This window comes from Chelon labrosus, assembly GCF_963514085.1.
Source record: "Chelon labrosus genome assembly, chromosome: 3".
NCBI classification, from domain to species: Eukaryota; Metazoa; Chordata; class Actinopteri; order Mugiliformes; family Mugilidae; genus Chelon; species Chelon labrosus.
The window spans coordinates 8,995,621-9,008,255 of NC_140339.1; the positions used below are offsets into that span (position 1 = coordinate 8,995,621).

Below are 12,635 nucleotides of genomic sequence, written 5' to 3' on the forward strand. Positions count from 1 at the left end.
TTCATTCCTTCCTTCCGTATCACATTCGATGCAAGGTGAATGAAGCGATAAGCAGTAGAGAGCAGCAGCACTCATCTTTGTTTACTGACTTTTGCCCTATTTGTTTTCCATGTCCGCCTCAGCTGTCCCCACACAATCCTTGACAATTGTCTCTGAATTGGTAAACACTTAACATTTTATATAGTATTATCATGTGCCAGCCGTACAAACAGAGGAGTTTGTTGACAGAAAAGTAGGTTACATTCCTCTCTGTCCCAGCACAGCCGTGCGTCTGTCCCGACGCCTTCCATTTCACATAAAACTCTAATTTTATACTCACTACTACAGCAGGAAACTCAGTCAAAACCAACATGACTTGGCCTGTCCGCACCCAGTCCTCCTCGGAGCGGAAGCTGCACCACAGTGCGGCCGTGGAGGGGTCCGGACTCGGGGAGAGGGGCACCCTGATTCCACACTGACGAAAGTGTTTTGGTTTTGCTGGACATTTTTCTGGGTCCGTCTAACTACAGTGGTTCACTTTATAAAGGTCCGAACAAGTTTTTCTTCATTTTTCTGGGTCAATGTAAAGCAGAGACCAAAGAAGGAAAGGTTATGCTTGGGAATATGATTTATATAAGAGCTGCTCAGGGGAGGCTTTCCTAAAAACAACTAATGCAGGTGTAATATTCAAGTTATGGATCATTACTATTATGTGAGAATATAAAATTCCAGTCAGGGGCCCAGAAAGTCTTTTGGTGGCTCTTGGATGCTCACCAATGGAAAGAAAGGCTCCAAAAATTATTAATATGATGCTTTGGCCTGTAACTAGTGGATGGATCATTCATTTAACAACAAACAAACTTTGATATAATGGGATCTGCTCCTAATTAGTTTATACTTTGATCGAATAGAGTTCTGTTCTTCCAGAAAGCGGGGCCGCGAAAGGCTTCAGAAGTAGACGGCTCAGAGAAGCAGCGGTTTCCGAGGCTGGGCCTTGTTGCTTCCAAGCATTTGGTTTTAACTTGTGTCTGCTTTTAGAAACTTGGCCGTCAGGAAAAACACTAACCCCCCCTCCTCACCGAAGCCGCAAGCGAGTCACACAGACATGGAGCAGCAACAGCAACAGCAGCAGGCGATGATGTAGCGGGGGCGGCCTTCCTGTCTAAGTAAACAGTGATTCAGATGGGTGAGGAGTGGGAGGTTGTGGTCAGCGTCAAACTGGCAGCACCAAGCCTCTCCCAGACCCACCACAACAGGATATGGTCCTTCGGCCCACACTGAGCATGGCTGCATCGTATTATTATTTCCTTCAGGTTTTACCATTTGGTCGTCGTGGTAATATTCCTGCACGCTGAGTACCATGCGAAGAGCTGCACCAGTGGTTCTGGAAAACATATCTCTTAGTGGTGTTTTCCACCAAAGTGACAGTGAATGAGGTTACTTTTCCTTCTTATATAACTGTTCATACGCAAGTCTGGATAAGTGGGTATGGAGAACATTAGTAATTAGGTTTTTGTGACTCAACAGATGGTTCAGAGTGGATATTTTAGCATAACAGTTTACCCTGTGACCGGCACATCTTTCCAAAACAATAATTTTAAAGTTCAAGCTTGGGTGTTTTACTATTCTATGCATAGTTATAGACAGCAGATGAGGGCTGCATATACACTATATTACCAAAAGTATTCGCTCACCTGCCTTTACTCATTCTATGAACTGAAGTGCCATCCCATTCCTAACTCATAGAATTCAATATGATGTCGGTCCACCTTTTGCAGCTATTACAGCTTCAACTCTTCTGGGAAGACTGTCCACAAGGTTGAGGAGAGTGTTTATAGGAATTTTTGACCATTCTTCCAAAAGCGCATTGGTGAGGTCACACACTGATGTTGGTCGAGAAGGCCTGGCTCTCAGTCTCCGCTCTAATTCATCCCAAAGGTGTTCTATCGGGTTCAGGTCAGGACTCTGTGCAGGCCAGTCAAGTTCATCCACACCAGACTCTGTCATCCACGTCTTTATGGACCTTGCTTTGTGCACTGGTGCACAGTCATGTTGGAAGAGGAAGGGGCCCGCTCCAAACTGTTCCCACAAGGTTGGGAGCATGGAATTGTCCAAAATGTTTTGGTATCCTGAAGCATTCAATGTTCCTTTCACTGGAACTAAGGGGCCAAGCCCAGCTCCTGAAAAACAACCCCATACCATAATTCCTCCTCCACCAAATTTCACAGTTGGCACAATGCAATCTGAAATGTACCGTTCTCCTGGCAACCTCCAAACCCAGACTCGTCCATCAGATTGCCAGATGGAAAAGCGTGATTCATCACTCCAGAGAACGCGTCTCCACTGCTCTAGAGGCCAGTGGCGGCGTGCTTTACACCATTGCATCCGACGCCTTGCATTGCACTTGGTGATGTGTGGCTTGGCTGCAGCTGCTCGGCCATGGAAACCCATTCCATGAAGCTCTCTGCGTACTGTACTTGGGCTAATCTGAAGGTCACATGAAGTTTGTAGCTCTGTAGCAATTGACTGTGCAGAAAGTCGGCGACCTCTTTGCACTATGCGCTTCAGCATCCGCTGACCCCTCTCCGTCACTTTACGTGGCCTACCACTTCGTGGCTGAGTTGCTGTTTTTCCCAAACGCTTCCATTTTGTTATAATAGAGCTGACAGTTGACTGTGGAATATTTAGGAGCGAGGAAATTTCACGACTGGATTTGTTGCACAAGTGGCATCCTATGACAGTTCCACGCTGGAATTCACTGAGCTCCTGAGAGCGGCCCATTCTTTCACAAATGTCTTGTTTCACAGTCTGCATGCCTGAGTGCTTGAATTTATACACCTGGGGCCAGGCCAAGTGATTAGAACACCTGATTCTGATCATTTGAATGGGTGAGCGAATACTTTTGGTAATATAGTGTATGAAGCATGTGATCAGCTTATGAAACGCCATGCAAAGAAAAGAAAGAAGAAGCAAATGGAACATAAAGTATGTGATTTGATATTAACGGATTCATCTGCTGCTGGTCCAGAGGTGAAAATGAAATGCTTGAGTCTTTGTGACAGTTTGAATTAGGGCCATACGCAGCATGTAAGGCTGAATGCACAAAACTGGAATAACTGGTTTATGCGTTTTATCCAAAAAACAAACCTAAACTAAAGGCAACTGGACTTGTCTGACAATGTTTCATCGCTTAACCCGAGAGGCTACTTCAGCTCTAAATGACTGGTTTTCATGAGGACCATCTACGGATGAGGAGGATGTTGATTAGATGAACTCAAGGTTATAATATTGGACATTTTGAACAGGGGTGAAAAGGACGAGTAGTGAAACATCAAGAACAACATCAACCGTGGGCAGCACGGTGGAACAGTGGGTAGCGCTGGTGCCTCACAGCAAGATGGTCCTTGGTTCGAATGGGCAGAGAGAGGTTTCGATTCTCAGGGCCTTTCTGTGTTGAGTTTCTCCCCGTATTTGTGTGGGTTTTCTCCGGTTTCCTCCCATCATCAAAAACATGGGCGCTAGGCCGGGTCAGGTCGGGTCAGGTTGGCCCACAGTGGCGGCGTGCGCAGTCGCAGCAGCTCAGGACTAGCCCTCCATCCAACCATGCAATTTTGTTATATGATGTATAGTATATGTTGTATAATGACAAATAAATCACTTTAAAAAACCAAACAAATCCACTGTCCTTTTGTTTTAGCTTTGTTTTGTTTTTTTACCAGTGACCTGGATGACTGAGAATCTTTATCCTTATTTATTTGCTCAAGCACATTAAAATGTCAAAAACTATCCACTTACTTTAACATCCTTATTGCCATGTGTTAGTGGTGCACAGATTCTCAGTTAAATCACTGCAGGCCGGCCGACACACTAAACCTAGAGCTCCATTTGACGTGTTGACAAATGTGCGGTGATACTTCAGTAACAGAACACAATCTATGTAAATGCTTCAAAGGGATTCATTTAACTTATGCAACTATTTCAGTGAGAACCTAAAGTGCTGCAGCAACAGCAGCGCAGTGTGTTCAATTTAAACATCTGATGCCATGCACGGGGGTTACAGAGCGTCTTGTTGTGTCTGCACTGTGGTGTAATTTCTCCCAAGGCTTGTTCCACTCTGTGTAAACACAGACAGAGGTGGGTGAACCGCAGTAGATGTTTTCACTCCAGCCCCACAGGTGCAGCATTAACCCCGCTCCGCTCGCTGCTGCCATGCTTTCTTTTCTGAGGGTCACATTTTAAAAAACAGATCCTTACAACAGCCAGAAGTTGCGACTAAAGGTTTTATGGCACGAATGGTTGGTTTCATGGGCTCCTCCGAGACTGCAATAAAAGCGGTAAATATAGAAACAACTCGTAGGCTGTGAGGCCGTCTTTGAAGAGCTGCGGTGGAGGGGAAAAGGATGATTTGATCAAATGAATGTTCCCTGTCCTTGTTTTTGTTTTCGGGAATACGATAAAGTGCGCACTGCAAGGCCTTGGGTGAGACAAAGAAATTGTTTTCAGACAGATTGCAGCCACAGACCTGCAGTCACCTCTGCAGCCAGGGTGGTCAGCGGTTGCACGGCCGTGTCCCGTCTGACCTGGTGGAGATGTGATAATCCAAACCTTAACTGTATGGAGTTAGAGGTCTGGAGGGAGGATTTATAGGGTTGTTTATATGCTCTATTTGAGGTCGACCGCAGCAGACTGTTGCTTCCTCTGCTTTTTGGACGCACTGTGGAGAGGTGTGCGAGGCGACGGAGGAAGAGACGGGGCGCAGCACAGACATACACACACTGTACTCCCAGGCAGACAGAAACACAGGCATATGCAAAGTTACAAACACAAACAAGATCCAGTAAGAGCCAGTACTGCAGCCCTCATAACCCTTACTGTGGTGGTTGCTGCGGTTTGGAAAACTGCAGGGCTTGTTGTAGCCCGGAGGCGATGTGGGTGTCAGAAGATGCTGTTCACTATCACCACAGAGCTCCTTTAAGCTTTTTTATCTGCTTTTCGGTAAACTAGTTTCTGCAAGCTGGGAGCAACTTACGTAAGGTAAAAAAAGGTAAAAACAACTGCTGTAAAGTCACGCAGAAGCAGAGGCCAGACATCTCAGTGCAAATCTGGAACACTGCTCTCTCTTTACTTTTCTTTTCCTTCTCTTTTCTTTTTTTTTTTTACCGTGGAGTCCCTGCCAGCAGCAGTCAGAGTTACATAACTGCTTATCTCTCACATTCGAGTCCACCCTGTCTAGCTTGCACATTTTGTGAAGTAGCACCCATTTTAAAATGAGTTAGCTGCCCGACGAGGAAATTAACACCGTCCCAAAATGATTTTTGGCATCGAAGTTAAGCATATTATGAGTTGCTGTTAGATTGCTGACCTGTTAACACGTATAAACTTGCACAAAGAACATTCAAACATTGATGTAAAAAGTGGAACACAAAGTGAAACGTCCTGGCTAAAAAGAGTTTGGTCCAAGATGAAGAACTGAATAGTAAATTGATGGGATGAAGTATTTTGGGCGTTTGTCCTGCTTGAAGCTAAAAGAGGCTTCTGGAAATTTCCAAGATGGACAAGGTTGTAATTAGATCTCACTATCTCACTATCTTGCTCTCTCTCTGTTTTTCTCTCTCCCCCCCTAAATACCAGTCTGGGTTATACAAACTCTTACAGCAACGTATAAAGCAAAGTTGCTGCTGGTTGAACAATCGCACTTTTATACTAAAAGAAATGGAAGTAGATGGAGCAGATACACCATCATTCGTAAGACCACTGACAGGTGACAGGTTTCTTCTCAAAGTTAATGTGTTAGAAGCAGGATTTGACAAGTGGAAGGATGTGAGCAACTTTGCCAGGGGTCGACTCATGACAGCTAGACGGCTGGTTCAGAGCATCGCCAAAACACCAGCTCTTGTGGGATCTTCCTGGTCTGCAGTCGTCAGTGTCTGTCGAAAGTGGTCCAAGGGAGGAAAAGTGGTGAGCTGGTTTTGGTAGAAAGGTGTCAGAATACAGAGTGCGTCAAAGCTGGTTTTGTATGGAGCTGCGTAGCCACAGAGCAGTCAGGTTGTGGATACCATAAAGGCAGTCTGGTCTGCTGAATCATGTTTCCTTTAACATGATGTTGATGGCCAGGTGCTTGTGCGTCACTTACCTGGGTAATGTGTCACTCCAAGACGGGCTATGAGAAGGGCCACAGCTGGCGGAGGTGGTGTGACGCTTTGGGCAATGTTCTACTGAAAGACCTTGGATCGTGTGGGTGTTATTTTGACACGTGCATGCCATCTACCCAAGCACTGATACAGACTACTCTTTCATGGAAACAATGCTAGAATAATGTTGCAATGCCACAAAGCAAAAATGATTGAGGAATGGTTTGAGGGACACAGAAAACAAGAAGCTCAAGGTGTTAATTTGGCCTCTAAATTCCCCAGATCTAACTCTAATCTCGTGGGTGTGGGACGTGCTGCACAAACAAGTCCGATCCATGGAGGCTCCACCCCGCTACTTGCAAGACACCGTAAGAGGACTAGTGGAGTCCTACATGAGTCAGGGATGTTTTGGCTACAAAAGGTCAAGCTGATGGTCATAATGTTTTGGTGGCACGGGAGTCAGTTTAAGAAAACGGGTGAGGTGAATACTCTTAGCTCACTTCAAGGCATAAAAATGCACAAATATGACAACCAAAACTTTATAAACTTTAACCAAATACACAGGTTTGCAGGAACCTAATATGACCCCCCATTAAAGACGTCCAACAGACAGCTGCTCTAAGACACATGTTCACTGTGAGTCTGTGCTGTTGCTGCAGAGACAACGATACACCAATAATCCTGCAGTCCTGTCTGGAAGGTCATAAGGGCTGCTTTGTTCAATGTGAATAATACAACACGTGCTCTGTTTGTCAGACCTCCGTAGATGCATGCAGGCTAATGTCAACAAGATTTTTTCATTCCAGGGTGACACATTGAGCAGCGACTGTTAAATGGAAAATGATTCACAGGGATGGATCTAAGAATAAGATGTGGTTTGTTGTGAAAGGCAGATTGAATATATTTAAAGCTTTTTTTAACCAAAAGGAATTCATAATGTTTTTTTTTGTTTGTTTTGTTTTTTTAAACATAAATAATAAGAGCAGCATCTTTTTCATAAAAAGAAGGGAAAAGGACATCTCATATGTAGGTCAGGAGTATTTTTCTGACTTACTATACATACACACCACACCTCTGACCTACTTCCATACATTCCTATAGCCGCATTACATAACATTTTCTTTCAGACTGAAGACAGAACAGAGTGAGTTCACGCCCGCAGAGGCGTCTCACACATTCATGACTTAGATACTTCCAGTGTCTTCCTCCGGATGTTGAAATTCAGTCCGCTTCGGTTGTAATAATAAACAATGCTCTGCTGACATGCACTCACATGCTGGTTCTTTAGACAAGGGCGTCCTGATAGAACAGCCCTGCACTAAATCCATCTTTATATGTTATATAATGTTATAATGTTCAGTTTATGCTGAAACTGTTAGAAATTATGAATAGAAACGTGTCGTAACAACACAATTTAATAGTAACCCCCGGATGACTTGGCCTTGTTTAGACCATTTTATATTTGAGGAACATACAATTAAAATAATCATGTACATTATATACTACGTGCGTTTGATCCACCACAAGAGTTTCGCAAATTAAAGCCAGGTGGAGTCTTGAAAATGTATTTACTTTACCACTTATTGACCTGTCATAAAGGTTTGAGCTTCTGGTTTGTTCTTCAGGAAACGCATCCAGGGACATACACCGATCAGGCATAACATTATGACCACCGTCTTAATATTGTGTAGGTCTCCCTTGTGACTCATGAGAGAATGGACATGGGCTTTCTGAGGGTGTCCTCTGGTGTCTGGCAACAGAATGTAGTTAGTGGGGGGCCTTTGGGTCCTATGGGTTGAGGGGAAGGGCCTCTGTGGATCATCCCACAGATACTTGATCAGTTTGGGATCTAATGATCTTGGAAGCCAGGTCAACACCTTGTGCTGTTCATGTTTTTTTTTTTAGTTGTTCCTGAACTGTTTTTGTGCCTGTGCCAGGCTGCATCCTGCTGGGGATGGCTGCTGCCATCAAGGAGTATTATTGATATGGCGTGGGGGTGCCTGGTCTGGTCTAAGTGTGCGGTACATGTTTAAATAACATCCACACGTGGTTTTAATGTTGTGGCTGATCAGTGTATACTAGATAAACCCCTCACTCAAAACTCATGATCACGAGACTCAACCTTCCGGTTATCACTAATACCAACTGTTGCCTGGGAGCAAGATAGTGACAGCCGTCTGTGCACTGCACCCAACTTAGCAGCTGCCCAGGGCTGTTAAAAACGGGACTCCAGCTGTAATCTAATCATTTACAAATTCTCCAGGATACATTTTATTGGCACTTTCCTTGTAACAACCAGACAGAAGCAAATTACACAAGCACGAAGTTGTCAGGAGCGTCATTTATTGACATTTGCAACTGAGTGCAACCAATCTCTGAACAAATCCATCAACTCTTGTTGGAGTGTAGGCTGTAACAAAGCAATAAATATGGTAGATAGAAAATCATGATGGCATTTCATACCGTCAGTTAAACATTTACAAAAAAAAAAAAAATTACAAAAATCATAGCAGTCAGCTAAATAAGCTGCCAGGTAGAAACTTAAGGCAAGGTGGTCTTCTGCTTGCAGATTGAGTATATGCTCCATTTAGCCGATCGGATGACCTGCAATACAGAAAACACAATCAGTAACACACACTTGGTTACAATGATGCTCCAACAGTATGATCAGATGATTTAAGTACCTTTGTTAGAGAGACTTCTGGATGTTGTTCAGGATGTTGCCATAGACGAAGTTGAACAGTTGTTCCTTCGACTTGGTCCCATCTAGCTGCACTGTAATAACATACATACATTTAAATCAGTATGATCAACCTTAATATGACAGTGCATGTAAAAGACAAATAGAAAGAAACAAAATGCAGACTTACAAACATCAACACATGATGTCTCCATGATGTTCTTGTGTTTCAGGTACATGGGCCAGACGTGGCCATCAAACAGGCCTGGGGGGTCTGGCACCGCGTAGTTCCTAGAGCTGCAGAAAAATACAACACTGTATGAGACAACGAGACCACAGACTGGACTACAAACTCCAGAGAAGAACGGTGTCTGAACACTTACCACCTCCTCTTTTTGCATTCTTCGTACGGGATGGAAATAAAGTAACGTTGGTTCAGCACGTCGATCAAAGGTCTGAAGGGCAGAAAGAAATGTGTCATTTCTTTTACAATAAAAACAAGCACCTAATTGAAATACAGTCAGGCACAAGTTCTTACCCGTAGGTGTAAAGCAGGAAGCCCTCAACAATAAGGATGTGAGTCTCCTCCTCCTCCTTGTTGCTGGTGTCTGACTTTGGGACGATCTCGGTATCCAGGGTGTTATTAACGCCATGAGACTTCTCAAACTTCACCGGGTTCTCCAGCCATGCGTAGATGGTACTCATCATGGCGTCCATGTCCAGAGCTGTAATGACTGGAAAGAAAAGCGAGCAGGAAGGACGGGAGGAAAAGAAGCGCATAGAAAGTTGCAAAAGAGTGAGTAAGAAACATGTCCAGACTACGACTTTGTTTATATTGCATGCAGATCACAAACGCAACACTGCAGCTGGCACAAAGACACAAAACGTAACAGTCAGACATACACGCATACACACCAACCCTTTCATAAAAACCCAGGCTTACCATCGTACTGCTTAAAGCCATCTTCACCAACTTCAATCTGATCTTGGGGCTGAAACATACATTGATGAGATGTACCCAGGTACATTTCACTAGTGCTACACTCTGTGCCATATGGAAGGCTAGTACACACTAGATTACACTATCTAGTAACACAAGCGGCAAAGCGTTAACACCCCACCAACTTGTGCTACTCATAGCAATCCCTTTGGTTAACTACATCCAAAATGTATTGAGTGAGATGTGCATGCAGCTCACCTTGAAGAAGTCATCCTGATGAACCACACAACAGTTGGGCAGGTTCTTGATCAGTCTGTTGGTGAGGGTGGTTTTCCCTCCATTGGTCACGCTGCATGGAGCAAGAGGAATAAAAGGGAAATGAATGATGGATGATGCAACCCATATGTAAAATAAGAGTAAAAAACAGTCCGATTAAAGATTAGACAGTCGCATGTTTTATTTTAAATGTACATTTTTTTTTAAACATTTTTGCAGCTTCCGGGTCCGAAAGGGTTAAATACATTTAAAACACTTTTACATCCGATTTTCTATTTCTATTATCGATTTTAACACACGTCTAGAGCAACAACTGATATTTTAATATAAAATTATATTAATTAACTTAATGTATTTTGGCGGTCAAAATCTATTTCATTTCAAAAAGGGAGGGCCAGCACAGCAGCAGGGTGCACTTCAAGTTCAATCATCTCTATTACATGTTTGTAACTGTTAGCTTAGCCTTTGTTTATAAATTAGCTTCAGGGTTTACGGAAGCGGTTTAATTTGCACAAATATATTTTAACACGGAATTGTTTTAACAACAGCAGAACAAAAAAAAAGGGAAGCATGAATTTAGCGGATGTCATGACCGCCCTCCCCACGTGCCCCGGGCTTTTAGGGCCTAGCAGCCTTTGCTTGCTGGCTAGCTTAGCTTAGCTTAGCTTAGCTTAGCTCCAGGATCCATTCATCCATAAGGAACTCACCCGCCGATGCCGATGATGTACTTCATGTTTTCGGATGGTCAAAGCTGGTAAACGGGTCAGTCGAGAGTTGGAAACGTCAATAAAACCAGGAGCTCAGTGATCGGACGGGAAGAAAGCTTAAAAAGAGAAGGTTGCAACAGGAAACGTCAACTACTTGATTCCTCCATGGCACTTGAGTTGAGTAAGGTAAGAGCAGAGACGAGCTGTCACTCGGACGGCGGTCTTCCACCAAGAGAGAACCGGAGCTAACGGATGCAACTAGACATACTGCAGCGAGGGTCGCGATTGGCTATTTAAACACCTCGAGCGGCCTGGAGCTTCTACGACAACCAATCACAGGCGAGTGTAACCACAAGTCCCGCCCGGCCACGCCCCTCCCCATTTCCTCCCTCCTTTTGACCTTAAACCATGGTTTAATTTTAATTTTAAACCGCAGAAATAAATAAAACACAACAGCTGAGTGGTTGCTGAACAGTTTTAAATCCCAATTTATGTGTTACAACACTAGATCATACCATATATTTAAATACCTTCGTGTTTATACCTTCCAGGAGTGAATTTAAACCGAGATCTATGGCACGAGTAGTGGCAACAAAAGGATTAATTTGAGAAAGATGCAATAATTCTTGTCTGAACTGAAATGTTTTATATGTTTAACCTTTTCTCTTTTGTTGGTTTGACTAATTGAACATTCTCACATAACAATCAAATTATTTTAATACCCCTTTTAACAGAGAATTGTGGATTTTATCTATGAACAATTGTTCCTTTGACACGGTTCAGTCTAGCAGCGCTGTACTAACATACATACATTTAAATCAGAATACCTCAGTTCAGCCGATAGTAAAAGATCTGTGGCAGTAGTAGTGGGAACAAACCTGTTAGTTTGCTAATGCTAAATACAATGAAGGCCTTTTTCTGTGCAGCAAACAGGCACTGATTTACTCTTAGCTGCAGCTTGTTCTTCAGAAACTTACATAAATAATGTCAAATTATATTTTACTACCCAAAAGCTGTCCTAATACAGTATTTATTTGGCTTATCTGGCAATCTGTAGGCATCTGATCAGATCAGATGTATTGTATAGTTATCAATACTATATAATTTTTAGTTTGCTGGCTCTATTTTTCCAGATATAATTAGTTATTATGTCAGAGTTTGCAAAATATAAGAAGTTGAGATGAATAAAAAAGTAAAATTACAAACACACAGCACACCCATGCATGTTTACATCCACATATGTATACTGACGTAGACAGAATATACAGAATTTGACCACTTTAATTTAATGTAACTTTGAAAATATATATATATATATATATAGAACTATTAAGAGGAGGAAGAAGAAGAAGAAGTTGTCGTTTGCAGTTTACATAACAAGCGCATGTTGCTATTTGAATGCTTCTTCCACCCTATCATTTGGAGTTTGGTTTTGGTTGACCAACATTTTTAATATGGGAATAAACCTAAGATGAAAGTTAAATTTCTTTAATCATTAAACCACAGTTTTAAAGCACTGGTCATCAACTTAACCAACACTTACTGCGCTACTACATGTTTTCCCGCTGTCTTCTCTTGTAAATAGGTCGAAAGACTCATAAAAATCACATGTAGCCACTTGTCTTCTGGAGCCATTTGTACTTGAGTTTGTTCATCACTGAATCTTTGACAAGATACGCCATGAACTAGATCAAAGCAGTACACTATATAATTAAATAATGGAAGAAGTTCTTCGACATTTTACGGAACTAAAATGTTCAGTAACTAAAATGTCCTGCTTTGTGGCAGGATAATGTTCCCTGCCACAAAGCACAAATGCTTCAGGGATGGTTCAAGGAACACAACGAGTTCAAGGTCTTGACTTGGCCTCCAAATTTCCCAGATCTCAATCCAATCAAGCAGCTGTTAGATGTGCTAGAGGC

The 12,635-nt window shown here is 42.8% G+C and overlaps 1 protein-coding gene across 1 annotated transcript; it reads right to left on the reverse strand.

Annotated features, from left to right (window-relative positions):
• Window positions 1-8,436: 8,436 nt before the first annotated feature.
• mibp2 (muscle-specific beta 1 integrin binding protein 2) lies at window positions 8,437-10,966 on the reverse strand. The gene is made up of 8 exons (XM_084541049.1): window positions 10,714-10,966; window positions 9,989-10,079; window positions 9,734-9,782; window positions 9,329-9,524; window positions 9,174-9,245; window positions 8,981-9,087; window positions 8,795-8,885; window positions 8,437-8,714 (listed from the first exon to the last, which is right to left on the reverse strand). The coding sequence occupies exons 1-7, from the start codon at window positions 10,737-10,739 to the stop codon at window positions 8,800-8,802; spliced, it is 627 nt and encodes a 208-aa protein (XP_084397175.1). The 5' UTR covers window positions 10,740-10,966; the 3' UTR covers window positions 8,437-8,714; window positions 8,795-8,799.
• Window positions 10,967-12,635: the final 1,669 nt, after the last annotated feature.

Coding starts and splice junctions, on each gene's coding strand:
- mibp2 (XM_084541049.1), bottom strand. CDS start 10,739: ATGAAGTACATCATCGGCATCGGCGG. Junction 9,783..9,988: donor ATCAGGATGACTTCTTCAAG/GTGAGCTGCATG, acceptor TGTATGTTTCAG/CCCCAAGATCAGATTGAAGT. Junction 9,246..9,328: donor TTCCTGCTTTACACCTACGG/GTAAGAACTTGT, acceptor TCTGCCCTTCAG/ACCTTTGATCGACGTGCTGA.